The sequence below is a fragment of the Nipponia nippon genome, unplaced genomic scaffold, assembly GCF_047370975.1.
Source record: "Nipponia nippon isolate SJK-2023a ecotype South Korea unplaced genomic scaffold, ASM4737097v1 scaffold_8, whole genome shotgun sequence".
Classification (NCBI taxonomy): Eukaryota; Metazoa; Chordata; class Aves; order Pelecaniformes; family Threskiornithidae; genus Nipponia; species Nipponia nippon.
This window is the reverse complement of record NW_028262402.1, coordinates 14,509,128-14,528,188: the sequence shown is the minus strand read 5'-3', so window position 1 is coordinate 14,528,188 and position 19,061 is coordinate 14,509,128. Positions and strand designations below refer to the sequence as shown.

Here is a 19,061-nt window from a genome sequence, read left to right as displayed (position 1 = left end):
TTTTCCATTGTCTTTCAGATTCTTTAAGTTCACTTTGACTAATTTTCTGTTGCCTTACTTGTTTGGCCCAGTAAAAATGTTTTGTGGTTCTTGTGATTTTTAAAAATCATCCCAGTGCCTTTAATTTTACATGCGTTGTGTAGTTTCTGGTTCTGCCTTGTCCATGTCTCCCCCACAAAATTTACCTGTTTGCTAGTTTCAAATTTAAGCCTTCTGTCCCTCTATTAAATTAAATTCCATCAGTTCTGTGAACATTGGTCACTGAGTAGAGGAGGGAAGTCCTATTAGTGTCCTCGTTTACGGGAAAGATGGACAACTCAGCTTTTACCACTTTTGTTTGGGTTAGCTTACTGGCTAACCTAGGTGTAGTTCTTAACCAGCCACAGCATGTGTTTGTTATACAAAGGATAAAGAAAGGAATATTGTAGTTGGTGAAGGAGTATATAGGGTCATGGGAAAGCTTTGGAAGTATTATGGAAGTATTTGAAGCATGTAACAGTTTATGTAAGATTTTAATCATAGAAAGATGGGAACAGCTAGATGTTTGGGGGGGGGGGGAGGCAGAGAAATTGAACATGGAGAAGACGTCCGCAAGAGAGGTGTCATTTCTGATCATGTGTGGAATGGGATATAGGCCATAGAAAATTAGGTTCCATTAGTTCTGCTGCTTATAGTCTATCTGTATTTTTTCTTGGACCAGAATTTTTAGTAAATACTTTATTATGGTGTTTGAGGTTTCTTAGTGCTTATCTTCTGCTTTTCTTGCTCAGATAGCTTATGAGTAAACGGAAAGTTGATTTTTGCCCTTCACTGCTCTCTGCTAATATTTTGTCAGGGCAAGATGGAACACTGCAGTCTTTTTCAACAGTGCATGAAAAATTCAATAAAAGTTTAGGACGTGGTAAGTATTTCAGTGAAAGTACAAATATTGGTGAAAAAACCCTGAAAAGTATGTGAACAGGAGATAAAACATTAGGTAGGCCTTATTTTCACTTTAACTGTTGTATGAAAACTATTCACCTCAGTTGTTCTGCACACTCAGTCCTTCATGATGTATATAAAGTGTACTCTCAGATTTGTTTGTACTTAAGGAAAGTAATTTCTGTAGCGTGACAGTGTGTGTTACTTCACTGTGGGAAACATTGGGCATGATTTTTGTGTTAAAAATGTGTAAAGCAGTAGCTGACATTTCAGCATATGTAATTACAACTTTTTATCCCATTCCCCTTCTATTCTATTGACTAAATTATTAGTGAATTCATATTTCTTGACTTAAGTTCCTTTGCTTTAATGTAGATTTTAACTTAAAAAACACATCTTCCACACCATGCTGCGGTTAAAGGACACTTTCTTGTGCAGTTCAGAGAGCAAGGCTCAGAAAGACTAAAATAATTCTTATTTTTAAGTATCTATATATATTGATATATATGTATTTAGATAGATTTGAATAGAGAGATGTAGATTAATTGATTATGTATATCCTTGGGGCATAAATATGAAATTCCTGACTCGTTGGTTATTGAAAGGGCTGGGTGTTATGTATTGCTTTATGTAGTCCTGTCTGTATGACCATGGTTTTAGCTGTGATGAGCGGACCCCTGCCTCAGGATGTCAGCACAAGATCCTGGAACAGATGAGTTGTGCATCTGTGAATGTAATAGGCTAGTGATTTGCTCAGCATCACATGAATTTTGACAGGAACTGTATTAATTTTCTTAGCTCTTCAAGCCCTAGGTTACAGCAATGCTGTATTAATGTAAGCCAAATTTTTCTAAGTTTAATAGGAACTTTACACTTAGTAAACAGTCCTTTTTAAACCATTATTCTCACATCCAGCCATGAGATTGAGACACTTCTTTTTTTTTAAGGTTCAATTAACAAAAAGAAATCAAAAAAGAAAGGTCTTAAGCTTGATACGATGGCACTTCCACCAATTACAGTCTTTGCTTCAGGTAAGTAGTCTTTGAGATACATTACAGAGCTCATGTCTTCATTTTGTCTTTTAACCCTCAAGACACTACTGTTTTGAAAGCCCATGCTATATCAAGATGAGACTATTGAGATTCTGTGGCCCTTTGTGAGTTGTTGAGTGACAGTTTAAAATGACATTTTACTTTGTAAACTTTTCTGTTATTTCAAAAAAGAGCATTTTATTTCAAACGTCTTGTTTAACTGGCTTTTGGCTTGAAAATCTCCAGCACAGGAGCCAGAATGTTCTAGTGTACATCTTATTCCAGGCTGGAGAACCAGCAATTAGGGGGGGATGAAGATCTTTGTCATCTGAGGAAATCTTAATTATAGTGGTTGATTTTGATTCCCCAGTTCCTTTATTTTGAGTCACTTCTCAAAGTCAGATTTCAATTACTCTGTTCATTTGTAATTCAGCATGTAGTTAGTGAACCTAACTTTTTGAGGCAGAATTGCAATTATCTTTGCTTCATCAAAGTGTGTTTTTTTTTTTTTAATGACCTCCTCTTCAGACTTGAAGTCTGTTTTGTCTTAAGTGTAGCTATTATTTTGTCTTCTGTGGATGGTTGGTTGTTTCATATGTTGAAAGGTTTGGATTTACAATTTTGTGTAGCCATTTAGCTACATATGATACATATTTGCAGACTTCACTGATATAGACTATCTGTACATACTTGTTGCAAAGGGGTGTGTGTGTGTATATATATATATATATGCACTTTTAAAATTAATATTAGACCTGCCTGATTGATTTAAGGTAGTAGAGCTACCTTAAATGTGTTTGGAGACATAAGAAAACATTAAGTATATTTTAATTAGAGTTGTTTCTTTTTTGCTACATTGTCTTTGGTGAAGTGAACCAGTTTGTATCTGGTTGTTTTATTCTTTGAAGTTCTAGAAATACCCTATTTCAAGTTCTCAATTTTTTTTACTGTATAAATTCCAGGGGAAAAAAGTGAACTTACTCATTATTTAGATCTCCACATATCATATTTGACTACAAAGTTTGGCTACTGAGCTTTTGAGGAGCGAGTTTCCTGCAAGTGCAGGAAGGTCTTCTGCTATGTGAAGCAGGCATAGCTCTTAAACCCTGCTTTAAGTTGTTACTCTAGTGGCTTCTGCTGCTTCAGCAGCTAAGAAACAGTTAAGAGACTCAGCTGGAAATGTGTACAGATTGAGCATTTTAAACCATTTAAGTTTAAATATGCTTTTCAAACTGCATAGACTGAACTATACAGACACGAAACATAACATACCAAAAAAACGCTTGTGGTTTTGTTAGCATTTTAGTTACACTAGCATATGCACAACGGTTTGTCAGGTGTTTATTCTGAATGGTAGCCTTTTGACTGTCCAACGAGAACACCGAATATGAACTGTTCTGCCTAAAGGTATTTCAAAGTACTCTTTCTTATGATATGAGAAGAGCTTATTTGACTTTAGAATGATTGTTTCTGAAAGGAGTATGTGTTACATTGCAGAAGTGGCACATCAGAGTGACTGGGATAATATTGTTGCCTGCCATCAAGGGTATATAACCTGTACAACCTGGAACTATCAGAAAACTTCAATGGGAGCTCATAAACTGAGGCCAGAAGAATTTAGCAAACACAAACCTATTGATATATATGCAACAGTAAGTTTATTTAGGATAATGTTTCTTCAGCATGGCAGTATATGCTATTTTGATTTCTATTTGTACAGAAGCAACATTTGGAATGAAAAAGCACTATCTAGATGTGTTTTAGTTACTTTGCAAAGTGCTTTCTGCCAGCTCAGTGTGTCCTACTAGCTGTTTCGTAATGCATATGGTCTTAAGAAAAATGCTGCATATGCATTTTTTCCTTAAACATCCGGGTTAAGTGCAGATTTTATTTTCTGATTCAGATGGGTGGTTGGTGTTCACCTTTAATCTGTCATAGTGGTGTAGAGTTGACTATATACCTGTGATGATAAACTTGCTCTGTGAATGCAAGTTGCTGAAGATAATTTTTTCTGGCAATATGGAAACATGTATTTCCAAATAACAGGCAGAGTATTCCCTCTAAAATGCTTTACAGCTTGAGCTGGACACAAAGAAAGTCAAACACGCAATGAAAGATATAAATGTTTACTGAGGCTTATGAGCTTGCAAGACAAGTAGTTGCTGTGGCATACTTCATGTGCTAGGTGTTCATACTACCACTGTATCTTGTGATAAATTGTTTTTCTGACCTTATGCTTAGCAGTTAAGCAGTACACAAAATCAGTTGAGTTGTAAATACCTAGTTTTCTTTTAACTACTGGATTCTTTGGACTGTATCTTTCCAAAGACATCTAGACCATTGTTTCTCTGTTTTTTACTATTTAAACTCTGTGTGAACTTAACCTATTTTGGGGTGCCATTGCCAATACGGGCAGTGAAAGAGGCATGCAGTCAGCATGCTTGGACTTTATCTTAGGGATTGAATTTGTGGATGTCTTGATTATATAGGTTAGTCATTTGGGTTACAGTGTTGATATTATTAGGTATGACTTCTGATGGATGTCACTAAGTCAGTATTTCATTATCATTCATAAGCATGCACTGCCATATTTATTACTTTTCGACTATTTGCTTATTTTAAGAGCTCCTCTCTACTTTTTTGAGATGCAATCTGTTGTTTGTTATGTGCAGTTTTCTTTGAAGAAGTCTAATAAAAACATATTAGCATTTTGTATTCCTGGTATGTTATATATCGTCTAACATGTTTGCTAATTAGATACACACTTAAAGAATTATTTTCATAGGTGCTTTTTTTTTCCCCCCTTGAAAGGCAGTTGACATTACCTCATGTGGGAACTTTGCTCTAATTGGGCTGTCAACTGGACGGGTAGATGTGTATAACATGCAGTCTGGCATTCACAGAGGGTGTTACGGCAAAGAAACAGGTAAGAATTGCTACACTTTTAAAATACTGACTCTTAACAGAACAGCAACAACCTGGTGTTTTGTCATCTAGTAAATTTAACATAGCTTCTGAGTTGAATTTGGGAATCTTTTCAGATTCTCTAATTACCCTACACTGTCCTATCTTGCGCTGTAATCAGGAGTAATTTGAAACATACTCCAAAGGACAGGGTCCCTGCTAGTTTTAACAGCTCTGATTTTAGCATATGTTTGGTTTTAATTAATGCAAAATTGTCAGTTGCCAAAATGGTTAGCACTAAAATGAGATCCTCTGGCCTCAGCTCTTTTTGAGATAATCACATTTCCAGTACGTGGCTTCTTGTTACAGGGTTCTATGTCTGAGATAAATTTTCCCATCTGTTTTGTGCTCCCTGCTTAAAAATGAAAGAATGCTTTACATGCTTGGGAAATTGAAATCCTAAGCGAGTCCAGTTCTTTGCATATGCTGTTATTTACAATTACCCAGCTGCAAACTTAGGACTTAATGTGACAGCGTTCAGACTTTTCCTTTTAATTGTTGGATACGTATATATTTCATGTCATGCATCCTCATGTATGTTTGCTGTTGCTTTGTAAGTCTGCAGTTGATAATAGGGCCCTCGTGATCTGAAATTTTTTGTTGCAGAAACAAGGAAAGAGTCCTGATGAACCCTTAAGCCCTACTGGGTTTCTAAAAGCCATCTAGAATAGCAAACATGAAGTAGTCTCCTAATAACATTATTGGTTTACAGTGGGATGAATTTTATAAGTTTGGTTACTGGCCAGTACCCTAGGCATAGATTAAGAAACAAAATTGATCTGAAACCAGAGGAGCTATGCCTTATCTTTACGCTGCAGTGTAAAGTAGCCTAGGAAAACTCTCAGACTTTGTGGCAGAACTGAAGCTGTAAATTTTGTCTGGAGTTGTCGGATCCTCTGAAGGCATTCCATAGGTGATTCACAAAGTCCCTCAAATCTCACATTCAAAAAAGGCCCCCCAAACTGAAAGCAGAAATAAAAGCTAATATTCAGCTTCAATTACTCACAACTTTTGAACTCTATTCTAGGTGCTTACTTGAAAGCAATTTGGCTTCTGTACTGACAAAGAAGCTTCTAATATTCGAGCAGTCTTGTCAGCTGGCTTTAGAATTGTTTGTCACATGCCTACTGCTCATTTATTGTAGTTAGGCGGATGTACAGAATAGCGTTTGACATTCTCCTGATTTCTATGCTATGTTTAAATTCTGAAATACAACTTTCTTTTCCCTTGATTTGCAGCACATGAGGGGGCCATTAGAGGGGTGGCAGTGGATGGATTAAACCAGCTGGTAATCACAGCTGGTAGTGAAGGATTAATTAAATTTTGGAAATTCAAAACTAAAGATCTAGTTTATTCCACTGAGCTTTCTTCTTCTCCAAGTGGAATTCTGCTTCACAGAGACAGGTAAGAAACTGAAGGTATTTCAGGTGCTTATTGTTTTGCTGTAAGTACATAAGTCTAGGATGACAACCAAATATTCTAATAAAGTTTAAATTTCTGATGCTTTGAAATACAACTGACTACTAGTTGACAAAACAAAATGACTACAAGACATTTTATTAGACTGAAGGAATGTAATAACTGTGTATCTGAGATTATCTCAGGATAAAAGATTTTTGGAGCAATGTTAAGATGTTGTTTTTATTTTTTGTCTCTGGAGTATTCACTATCATGTGCTAATGATTCTTGGCAGTGGTATTCTGGGAATAACCTTTGATGACTTCAGTATTAGTGTTCTGGATATAGAAACCAGGAAGATTGTCAGGACGTTCTCAGGACACCACGGACGGATTAATGACATGGTAATTGTTAATTCATTTTCTGTAACAGGTGGCATATACAAATACCTAATTAGTTTTAAAGATGATGGATTTCTCTGCGTATATTAAGCCACTGACTATTATGTTCAGCTGTGAATAGTAAAGTTACAGTTCAGCTTTACAGCAGTTTTGGCCATGTTAGTTTTCAAGTTAAAATGTAGAGTGTTCAAATGGCCATGTATTTTTACTGTGCTTTGGGATTTTACTATAACTTTGCAACAAGCTCATTTTGGGTTTAACAAAATAAAGCATTAGGAATAGTGGAAACCATGTTGAGGAGCAAAATTGTGCAACGGTCGTAACTGTGTATATGGAAAAGATGAGCCAGGTAAATAAAAGGTGTAAACAGATCTGAGATTATGCAATGCACTGGTAATTCCTTATTTTACATCTTGTGCAATAGTGCTTTGTAGTGTTCATTGAAATAGTTTTTAGCTTCTGATTTAATTCTAAGTGCTAGTAAGGAAGTATTTATTTGATTTCTTCAGTTTTATGCTCAGTGGTTTTCATCATTAATGTAAAAGTGCGGACTAAAGTACTTTTGCTAATAGGTAGATGTATCCTGTGTCATATATTTAAACCTGTTCTGAAATAGCTTCCATTTTTGTCATATTTTGCTTTCATTAAGGTGGTGTCAGTTTTGTTTTATGGCCACACCATTTCATCCTGGTGTTAGGGAACAATCTAATCTAGAACTGTGTAAAACTGGACCTCCTGTAGGGACTGACTTGTAGTTGTGTAATTGAATTGACTATTTTATTTTAGACTTTCAGTCCTGATGGTCGTTGGCTAATAACTTCATCCATGGACTGTACCATTAAGACTTGGGACCTTCCTTCTGGATGGTGAGTCAGTTGAAAAACATATAGCAGAAATTTATTATAATCCCCTTTCTGTTTGTTAAGTGGTAAAAAGCCTTCTGGCTTGATTATCTGTCACCAACCTCTGCTATGTGATATTCAAAGTTGCACATGGTGTAGCAACTCAGTAAGCAGTATTGTAGTTGTGCGTGATGCTAGCAATATGTGCCTTTTTCTGGGTATACAGAATAACAATGTCCTGAAGATCTAATGATGACACCTGGAGTTTTCATGTAGTGTGAATGAGTGCAACTTTGTTCTTTGTCTGGAAGCAGCACTATAGTCTAAGTGGCAAGAGATCACTTAAGGTGAATTGCTTTGTGATATGCTGAAGTATTCATAGAGTCATAGAATGGTTTGAGTTAGAAGTTGCCTTCAAACATCTAGTCCAACCCCCTGCCATGGACAGGGACATCTTTCACTAGATCAGGTTGCTCAAAGACCCGTCTAACCTTACCTTGAACAATTCCAGTGATGGGCCATCCACGACTTCTCTTGGCAACCTGTTCCAGCGTCTCACCACCCTCATCATAAGAAATTTCTTCCTTTTATCCAATCTAAACCTACCTGCATTCAGTTCAAAACCCTTGCGCCTTGTCCTGTCAGTACAGGCCCTGTTAAAAAGTCTCTCTCAGTCTTTCTTATAAGTGCCCTGTAAGTATTGAAAGGCCACAAGAGGGTCTCTCCAGAGCCTTCTGTTCTCAAGAGTGGACAACCCCAACTCTCAGCCTTTCTTCATAGGAAATGTATTCTAGCTCCCTGATCACTCTTCTGGACCTGCTCTAACTTCGTGTCCATCTTGTGCTGAGGGCCCCAGAGTTGGATGCAGTACTCCAGTTGGTATTGTAAATGGAAGCCTGTTCTCACTTACATTCATTTTAGCAACACAATAAAGGTTTACTTCAGTTCTATTTTTCATTTGTGCATGCCTGCAACTGCCAAAAATACTCTTTTTATGGTCCACTGTGAGTAGTCTTCTCCCAGAATGAAATTTGACCAAGAAGTACACAAGTACACACAAGAAGTTCAGGAGCCCAGAAGAAAACAGACCGGAAAGTAACTTTGAGTTGTGCCGGTGCATTCTTTTAACAGTACATCAGGTAGATTTTTAGTAATTTAAAGTAGTGCTATGCAGTGTGCAGTTCTGGTCCTACCTGGGACTGAATGGTTTCATTCAGATTGATTACTTTTGTTGAGGTGGTTTGGTAAATAATTTTGTATACTGTAAAAGTTTTCATTTTACTAGAAAAGTGTGTTGAATCTCAACAAACAATTGACCTATTCTTACATGATGAATGACACTACTCTAAAATGGGACAGGATGGACAGTAACTGTCTTCCATCCAGTATAAATGAGAGGGAACTTAACACTCTATTTGGAATTCCTCTTTCAAACCCTCTTTCCCTTTCAAAATTATATGCTGACAAAAAATTGCAGCGTTAATTATAAATCTTCAGAAATGTTACTCGTGTCTTTCATTTCTTTAATAACATAATACTTTGCAGTAATAATTCATTCATACTGTTTTTTAAAAGTAATCTAACAGTAGATCTTGTTTGCATGTAACACGTAAGTGAATATTTTGTCTCTTCTCTCTTAAGTAACTGCAAGAAGTTCTCGTCAAGCTGAAATCTAGGCAGGTACATGACAAACCCTGTTTTTGAAAGTAACTAGGTTAAATTGTTCTTCCGGAATTTAAAGGAAAGCTTTTTCCATAACTATAGGCAGAGGAGTGTATTGAAAAGGAAGAACGGCTTTTAATAAAAAGCCAGATGCTCGATTTACTTCTGCTCTAGTATATTTGTTCATAAATAGAACAACCAAATTATAAACTGTGCATTCTAAAGACTCAGCTTTGATATTGTCCTTACAAAAGGATGGAAAACATGTTTTTAGATGACTAAGTCCTATGTTATGGAAAATACCAACTGACTTTAATAGATGTCATATCATTTACTTACTGAACATCTCTTTTAACTTGAGAATGCTGCTTAACGGTCCTTACATAATGTAAGTATACTTAGTGCATGTTTTTTATGTAGGGCTTTTTGAGAATTGGGGAAAAAAATTACCCATTTCTGTAGAGAAAGTTACAAGCAGGAACCTTGGCATTATGCATTTTTTTTTTTCTGCAGTGCAGCTTGCATAGACAAATTAAGGAATTGAAGGTACAAGCTGACTGTTTATAGTTTGGATGGAGTACTTGAGACAGAGTGGTGTAAGAAACGTGTTGATATTGCAAGCTCAACAATTTTATACTTTCCATTGTCTGACTTTTGCAGTTAGGCAGGAAGTGTAAAGGTAAATGCCTTCAGCCCCCAGGCAGGATTCATTTAGCGATTACTGTACGTTTTGTGTAAAAATTGCAAGCATGTCTCTCATTGTCCTATAGTGGATTGATTCCTGCCTCCTCCCCCCCGCCCCCAAGTCTGTAATTTCAATCATTTAAATTCCGTAAGTAGAAAAACTTAATGTTATCTTTGTTTTGCAGTTGTTCTTTATGGTTGCTTTATTGAACAATATTTCTCAGTTACTCATAAAGATTGATGGATTTGAAACTAAAAACAGTATGGTAAATTTTCTAGCCATTGTGCAGTGTGTACAGAATGTATCAGTGTAACTTATACATGTTCTGGCATTTATGGGTTTAGTATTTATACAGTTTATGTTGAAAGTGATGAATGATATGGCTGTTGCCTGATTACTTTTTACTTGTAACTTGTGTCTAATAGCATGCAGAAGAAATAAAACATTCCATTCAGGGAAAAAAATGGCATTTATTTTTAACATAGTTTGTCAAACCATCACAGGAGTGCTCAATACCTAAGAAAAAATGCGCCCACAAGATATTACATTTTAAACTGCTGTGTTACATCAATATTTTTTCTATGGTTAGTGAGCAGAATGGGGTTGTTCTCACTTTGCTTTTGATTTTGGTCTGTAAACAAGAACAAAGTATTCAAGCTCCCCATTTGTTCTTTTTGTTTCTCTCAATGAACTAGTTGTCAAACTCAACTGCTGCTTAAAATTTGAAGTAACTGATACTTATACCTCAACAAGTGACAAGCAGTGCTGTGAACCTGGGCCTGAGTGGAAGTCTACTAGGGTGTGCATCATCCAGGACTTGTGGCATCATCCAGAACTCAAGTGGCTTATTGTTAAAATAGTCACATACTACTGAATATTTTAACTTTCTTTTGATGTGGTGTTTTTTCAGTTTTCTGCAACAGTGAAAGGAATGGTATATCAGGCTGTAATGTCAAAACAAACTGTTGCAGATAATAAAATTTTGCAGTGTACAGTTAATTCATTACTTTAGGAACATTGGGTCCTAGTGTTAACCAGGTGTATATGAAGTATCTTGAGAGAAGGAATTGACAGTTAACAGCAAAGCATTAAAAGATGAGGTCAGAGCAGCCTGGGGCTGATTGGAAGTATGAAATTTATGGCCACTAAAAAGGTTAGCGTTAGGCATAAGGAGTTGAATGTGAATGCATGGGTTATCATATTTTCCACAGAATGTGGATGTCTAAGGAGGTAATATAAATGTACGAGCTGTAACTGATTTTAGACAATTTGAGAGGTGAGTGGTTTGTTGCACAGTGCCATTCATGTGCTAAGTTTATATGTCATATCTGAATACTTACTTCTAATATGCTGGTTTGTATACATACTTCCTGTGTCCTGCTTGCATACAATCATATTTGCGGTGTAATTAAGATATGCATAGATAAACAAGTTCATCTTGCTGAGAATTCGTCTGTTGTGTTTTCTCTCCTTAGCCTCATAGATTGTTTTTTGGTAGATTCGGCAGCTGTGAGCCTTACTATGTCTCCTACAGGAGATTTTCTAGCTTCAGCACATGTGGATGATCTCGGAATTCATTTGTGGTGAGTATGTAATATATCTGTTTCTACACGGAATTTCAGATGGGGAAGAATTCTTTTAATCACCTTTATTGCAAATAGAGAATTGTTCTGCAAAGTATCGTCTCCAAGGTTTTGTCTTCTCTGGTTCTAATTAAGACAGGTATTCTCTATTGTTGTGATTCATAAATCTTGAAATCACTTGTCGTTAAGATATTTACTCTGATAATTAAATTATCTCTTTTTTTCTAAATGTTTCTTTCTTACTCTAAAGAAGTTCTGTTACACCATTCCTAAAGTTTTTCTTTAACTCTGCTGGTTTCTTTTACCCTTTTTGAAATATCAGTGCTCATATACTGTTACTTTCTGAAGGGCTTTTCTTCTTGTCCTGGTATACAGTGCTGTCTGAGACTTCTGAGTAGAATTTGGAAGTTGGCGATTATTTCTGTTTGTTAATCATAGATCAGCACAGATGTAAAATGTGGTTTAGTTCAATTTCCTCCTGTTATGGCTTGAAAGCAAATGACTGGTTAGGTCCAGTACTGAAGTAACACACCTTTTAAGTGTTTTGGTTTCTTTTTTTTTTTTTCCATTTGATTGGTAAATAGATCTTTCAGGTTACATTTGTTGCCTGTCATTTTGCCTGAGGGGTGTTCAATTGTTAGACCTTTCCATGCTTAGATAAAAGTGCTTCATTGTGAATAATGACAAATGTTTTTACCTAACCCTGGTTTACATTGACAGAAAAAATCATTTGCCAGAATGACTTGTGTGCATGTTCCAAACCTCAAGAATGTTTGCTAAGAGTACTACTCTGAAATTCTGTGAAAGCAGGATGAATCATTTATATTTGCATAATGTATTGTACATATTAAGTACAAAGCAGATAGGCAATTTTGCAATTTCAAGTAAATGCAGTAACTGGCAATGATTGAAGTAATCATACTTCATAACGCCATGTGTATTAAATGTTCTTGGCAATAATACTTCAGCGTAACTTTTATGTTTCAGACTTTTAGATGATGTATATTGCTATGTTTCATTTCTTGTTTATCTGGTAGATGAGGAAAACTAATCTTGAACAGAACCTGGTGAATTGCCATAGTGCAGTAGTATTAGACTGCAGTAAAAATTATGTCTAAAATACTTGTTGCCACTCACCTGAAAATTGTTTTTAAAATGCCTGTCTTATTTTTCAGGTCCAATCGTTCTCTGTATTCACTTGTCTCTTTACGGCCACTGCCGGCAGATTATGAACCTTCTCTGGTGACACGTCCTAGCACCTGCCCTGTGCAAGGTAATCTTCAGGTGAAAGAGTATTTTATTTTCAGTTTGGCATTCTATTTCAAATAGAGATGGTTTGCTTCCTCAGTGAAAACGTACTGTGTCGTAGCATTCTTTGTCTGAACTGTTCCTATTGTGTCTACCATTTTTGGCATACTTACTCATATGCTAATATTATTTACTAAAATCTAGTCATGTTTCTATGTTCAGACATAAAGAATTACATTGGGATGATCTCCACATCTTCAAGGAGATTTTGTAGGTAATAAAAACATATGTGCTATTTGCTGGCTTTCTGTAATCCCAGACTTGTGTAAATATCTTCTGTGTTGACATCCATGAGGCCAGTTTGAAATTAATGTTACTGTTTGGCAGTGGGAAGGGGATTGTTCCTTGTTCCACTTCCCTCCAACTTTTTTGTCTGCCTGTATGCCGTGGTAGTTTCACTGCTGTATATTGTCTTGTTGGCAAGAGAATTGGGTTCAGCTGACCTGCCATGTACCTGTGCTAGATTGCCAGTGAAAGAAAGGCCTAAATTGCGTTTTTGATACATTTAATAATAGAAATGGTTGTGCTTCTGAAGGCCCCTAGATGGAGATCTTGTCTGCCCAAGTTCAGCGGTGCCTACGTTTAGATCTCTGACTGGAGGAGAAACACACCTAGCTATTGACCACATAAAAGAGCCAGGAACATACTTGATGATGACTGCTTTATTAAGCACATACTTATTTTAGATACTTAAATTAGGGAGGCAGGATTTCATCCCAAAACTTTGAATGTTTTAATCCTATAAACTGATTCTGGCTGAACGCTTTAGTTCACTTTCTGTCTTCAGCAAATGTAAAGTTCCTGTTGAGATACTCAGAGCTTTTAATGGTTTACATTTCTTTGTTCTTTAAGGCTTTTCTATTACATTCAGGGTTTCAGCCTTGTAATATTTTGCAAAAAGGAAGAGACAGTAGAGGTGTTTGGTCAAGACCACATAGGAAGTCTAGAGAAAACCTAATGACAGACTGCGTATCTTTTGTTCTGTGATGTTGTGCTTTAATGTTGAGATTTTCTTCATTTTTATGTGCCACTTCAGTCATACCGATGAACAAGTTGTGAATATTGTGCGTATTTAAATGCAAAGAGTTTGCAGATTTGTAACTCAGAACTAAAATTGCTGGGTATATATTTTAAAACAGTTAACAATATTTTCAAAGTAATCCATTGTTCTTCTTTTAGGACTTTGAGAAATTGCTTTTATATCATTTCAGCCAAAGTGGATAAATCCTGTTAGTCTTTTAAAATCTTGTTTATCCAATTCTGCATTCTAGCTATAATTGTTCACAATTTAAACTTAATATTTCATAGGGTTAATAAAGATTGTTTCTGTAGCTTTTCAGCTATATGTTATGCTGGCACCCATATATATAGCTTTTATGCATGTGTTTTTCAAAAATTGCAAAAGAAATAATCATGTTGTTTTGATTTTTAAAAAAATAAATGTGAAGTATGTATGTTCGTAAGAGATATCTGTTCTTGAAAGATGTGGATGTGGCAGAAGATGAAGAAACATGTGATGAAATGATAGAATATGTCTCACCTGAGCAATTGGGAGAGCAGCTGGTGACCCTTTCCTCATTACCGGAATCAAGGTGGAAGAATCTCCTCAATCTTGATGTTATCAAGGTAATGATATTAGGCACACCATTGCTTATCTACTCTAGTATTTGGATTATATTTTTTAAGGAGGTAAAATAAGGGCTATTTGTTCTGTGATGTAAAACAGACGGTTGTCTTAACCATTCTCTTGGATGCTCAAAAAATCTTGCAAAGGAGGAACTGTTTCATAACTTTTGCTATTACTGTTTCTGCAATATGCAAAATAGCTGTCTGAAGGTAGATGTTTCCATGTCAATGCAGCTAAAGAGTGCCTGTAAAGCTGCTGTAGGTTATGCCTCCAAATCACTGTCAGGCATTCCCATAACCAGAAAAAGAGGGAATGTGCAAAAAATAGCAGTATACGGCCAGTTATGTTTGCCCTTGTTCTATGAGCTGCATTTACCTAATCAGAAAATTTGATCCCACTTTTCAGTTATTTTTCAAGATTTTGCAGTAGAAGACTATATGGTGCTTTTCACAATTTCTGGGATTTGGGAGAGGGGCTGTTTTTCTTCTAAGTAGTAGCTTCATATTTAGTTGTAAAACATCTTACCAATGTATTTACTTTTCAGTTTGTCCTTAAAATTTTCATAGCATTTTAAAAGTAAAACTCTTGATAAAGAAAAATTCCTGCATGTTCTTACTATGATGATGATTTTAATTCAAGTATCTAATTAACAGAAAAAAAATAAACCGAGAGAGCCACCAAAAGTTCCCAAGTCGGCCCCTTTCTTCATCCCAACAGTTCCTGGTCTTATACCCAGATACATTGCTCCAGAGGAAGAAAATGATACACAGGTAAAACCAAGAATCAATATAATAGTGTTTATCTAGCATATTTTAAAATAAAATCTTAAATGCTTTTTAGTGCTGAGTGGAATCCTGCTAAAGACTTTAAAGTACCAGTTTTAACACATTTACATTAATGCTTTCTTTCTTAAAGTCTTTTATTCTGTCAGTAGGAAACAAATCTAATTGAGATGTAAAAATGTGTTTGCATATTCATGTACACTCTTTTATACTTTCATGGTCTAGTCAAAGGTAGTAAACCTTGGAGTACTGGCACAGAAATCTGATTTCTACATTCATCTTGAAGAAGCCCTGAGCACTAATGAATGTAAGTTAACAAGACATTTCACTAAAAATGTAGATACTAATAATATTTTGATATACGTTTGATTTCTAATGCAGAGGAAAAAAAATATGCATAGTACAGTAGCAAAGGCAAAGAGAGTGACCTGTTATGTATAAAGCGAATACATAGATGGCCTATCTAGATCAAAGATCCATTGGTACTCAAGCTTGCATGCAGCACGAAGCCCAGTTCTAGCTAAAACCCATACAGGGAAAGAAGGTAACATTCCTAAGATTGTTAGACTTTTTTTGAGACTGTGATGATCTCACCCAGAAAAGGTGCTATGTATTATTTGTAGGGTAAGAAAGGAAGGGAATGATCTGGTAAGGAATAGTCTGGTGATTCACTGAAACATGAAAAACATAATTTGCCTAGCAAGTTCTGTTTTGAAGGGCTACTTCAGTAGACATTCAGCAATCTTAGAGTTTTAATTGATTGCTTTATAATTTAAAGCTTAGGAAGAAATAATTGATATTAAAAAAAGCTGTTGGATTTCTTTTAACATTCAATTAATTTTGAAATTCAGTCCCTTAAATTGCCTGTGGAATGCACCTGCTGTTTTTCCTGTTTAACTTGTGCTGCTACAGGAGCACTGAAATTTAGATTTTTGGAAATGTAAATGGACAGTCACTGGTAGCTTGTCCACAAGGCACTTCTGCTGGGAATTTTTCTACCTCTTAAACTCTTTTGAGATGACCAGCTTACTCAACTGCACTTAAAACAGTCTGTGTGCAGAACTTCATTATCTATCACAAGCAAGGTGTGTTTTTATGCTGTGTTTTTAGTATTTCAATTGATAGTATTCTATTAAGCTGCTTCAGAGCTGCTCAGCAAAGAATGAAACATCAGGTGAATATTTAAAAACCTAACCAAGCACCTAGAGGCTGCCAGTACCAGGGAGCAAGTGAACTCCATGATGCATTGCAGTAGTGGTCCCGTGGGCCTCCCTCAGGCCACCTTTCTGCTCCAAGGCAGGTGCGCTCCAGGGTCTGTGCTGTAATCCCAATCCAGAGAGCCTGTTGATGCTGACTTGGGAAGCTGCTGGTGTGTAACATGGCTCTGCGGTTGCTACTTTACAAGGATCTCTTGTAAAGGTACCTAGGCTATGCAAATAAACAGTATTATACTAGAAGCCATCCTGGCTTGCCATTGGAACGGAGACAGGGTTTCATAGCTCAGATCAGAACTATGGAACATAGATTGAGCGGGGCACCTTTTCCATATTGTATGTGTACCAACTTCGCAGTATGTTCCATGCTTATTTTTTTTAATGTCACAGCACAAAAATGAGTTAATGCATCTGTTTAGTATTGTTAATATTGCAATTACATTTAAAACTAACTAATGATTTTCATAGGAATCAAATACAGACGGAAACAGATTTATACTACTTAAGGAATATTAGCCAATGCCTGATACTATTAGTTACCATGATATAAAAGTATAAGAAATTGCTCTTTTTAGCAACTTCTTAGCAAAAGAAATATTAATTAGAAGACATTTTTAAAAATGTTTTTACCAACAGCTGTGTTTGCAACCATAGATATTTTTATATCTGCATTTTTAAAGCAAATGGATTGAATTCTCAAAGATTAGGTAGGATTGTAGAAATCCTGAGGAAGAACATTTATGAAGAGGAGGAAAGAGTTTGTAGATTGCATGTATTTCTACCAGGGAAAAGATTTCCCCCACCCCACCACCCCGCAGGTCCCAGGAAAAGCAGGAGGAATTCACTTAACAAAATTAATAATTACCTTAGAGGCACCAGATGATCCTTGATTTAGCTTGATGTCAATAAGATTAAACACTGTGAAGGTTCCTAGTAAAAGTAGTACCCTGTCTCTTCTAGGATATATTTGCAGTAACAGCCTGAAGTCCTGAGTATATACATTCTTTTTGCCAAGAGGTGTAATATGACAACGTTATACGGTTAATAAGAAATTTTGTTCAGCTTGAAAGACAGAAATGGGAAACAAGTGATACAAAGATGTTACTTGTATTTTTTAGGGTGAATTTACGAATAAAATGCAACTGTGTTATTAGAGATGTACTTCTCTGTAGTATGTGATGGGACAGTAAATTCAAGGCAGGATGGCATTTTGTGGAAAACAAAAAAGTAAGGAAACAGTAGAAACTTGAAAAATACAGCCTCTGCTTAAGAATTTTGGAATAAGCCTGTCCACGTGAAGGATTTATAGGATTCTTTTCTGCAAATGTTAACTGATAATATATCCCTCAATGCTTTAACACAGATACAGCTCCACTTAACTTACTGAAAAGCTTGGGACCATCTAATATTGAGATAGAACTAAGGAGTTTGGCCCCTGAAGGTGGTGGCTCAGTGGAGGTGATGCTAAGCTTTTTGAGAATGATTGGGATGATGCTGAACAAGAAGTACAACTTTGAACTTGCTCAGGCATACCTTGCACTATTTTTAAAGGTAACAATTGTCTTATAAAATTTTATGTTAGTCCTGTTTAAAATGATGGGTGTCTGGTAAAAGGATGTAAATCGTCTGCTCGAAAGAATTATCTTAAGTGATTTTTGTTGGGGATGGTTTTAAAATGACTAACTGAATGTATTGGATAATTTGACAACTCATCTGGTCACAGTCAAGAAAAACAGATACTGTGAAGAGGACCATGCTAGACAGGTTTTATTCTAGTATTCATTATTTAGGATTGTTTTTATTTTTTGTAACATACCTAACTGCTTAATGATTGTTAATTGCTAAGATATGCTATGTCTTAAGAAAAGAATTCAATGCACAATGTTTGGGGAAGTAAAATAAGCCTTTTGTTGGACTTATCACTAGACATTGCAAGCCTGACTTTTACTTTTCATGTCAGCGGGCTGTCTTTCTTCTGTTACCTGTTAAGCATCACAGAGCTAATGAAATTATTCCTAGGTGTGTGGAAGTTAGAAAGTTATTGTGATAAAATACAGTAGCAGTTACTCTTAGAGAGAAGGTGGTTCTGCAGAAGATTCAAACTCTTCTGATGTACAAATGCTCACCATGTCAAGATATTCTGATTTGTGAAACTACGGGAAAGCAATTAATTACAGTTTACTAGGAAGAAGTTATTATAGACATTCAGACATAGGTAATACTGTCTAACTGAATGCTTCTTAATAGCAATATTACAGGGGTTGGTTTTAAAGATAGAGTGTAATGCTGGATAAATATACTTGCTCTTTTCCTTTTGATGGGGTTAAACAGAATGCGTGGGGCAGCTTCCACAAGAACAGCTAGTGCAAACAAACAGGAGTAGATCTGTAGAGTGAAACACTTGGGGTTGAGGTCTTGATACTCATTCACCAGTGGCTTTTTATCATGTCTATTTATTTTTAGCCTGGTCCCATGGACTGGACATGATTAATAGTTGCAATCTTAAACGTTAGAATTCATCTTTCTGTTTAGTTTCATACAAAAGATATGTGGTTCTTGCAGGGTAGAATAGGGACAGGTAGGTAATTTGCTTCAGAAATGTACTCCTGATCTGAACTACAGTAGAATAATATAAACTCACCC

The 19,061-nt window shown here is 36.0% G+C and overlaps 1 protein-coding gene across 7 annotated transcripts in view; it reads left to right on the top strand.

The window, feature by feature from the left end:
• Nucleotides 1–19,061, top strand: part of WDR36 (WD repeat domain 36) — a 38,054-nt gene that overhangs the window by 14,069 nt on the left and 4,924 nt on the right. For 5 of the 7 annotated variants that reach the window (XM_087742110.1, XM_087742107.1, XM_087742108.1 and 2 more), the window contains 13 exons: nucleotides 836–901; nucleotides 1,869–1,952; nucleotides 3,450–3,604; nucleotides 4,764–4,878; nucleotides 6,155–6,320; nucleotides 6,610–6,718; nucleotides 7,502–7,581; nucleotides 11,380–11,487; nucleotides 12,663–12,760; nucleotides 14,279–14,421; nucleotides 15,076–15,192; nucleotides 15,430–15,511; nucleotides 17,782–17,969. In XM_087742110.1, coding sequence (XP_087598236.1) covers nucleotides 836–901; nucleotides 1,869–1,952; nucleotides 3,450–3,604; nucleotides 4,764–4,878; nucleotides 6,155–6,320; nucleotides 6,610–6,718; nucleotides 7,502–7,581; nucleotides 11,380–11,487; nucleotides 12,663–12,760; nucleotides 14,279–14,421; nucleotides 15,076–15,192; nucleotides 15,430–15,511; nucleotides 17,782–17,969 — 1,511 coding nt within the window. Of the gene's footprint in view, nucleotides 1–835; nucleotides 902–1,868; nucleotides 1,953–3,449; nucleotides 3,605–4,763; nucleotides 4,879–6,154; nucleotides 6,321–6,609; nucleotides 6,719–7,501; nucleotides 7,582–11,379; nucleotides 11,488–12,662; nucleotides 12,761–14,278; nucleotides 14,422–15,075; nucleotides 15,193–15,429; nucleotides 15,512–16,500; nucleotides 16,624–17,781; nucleotides 17,970–19,061 lie in introns of those variants that run through there. The other 2 variants (XR_015701037.1, XM_087742113.1) reach the window with 2 other exon arrangements.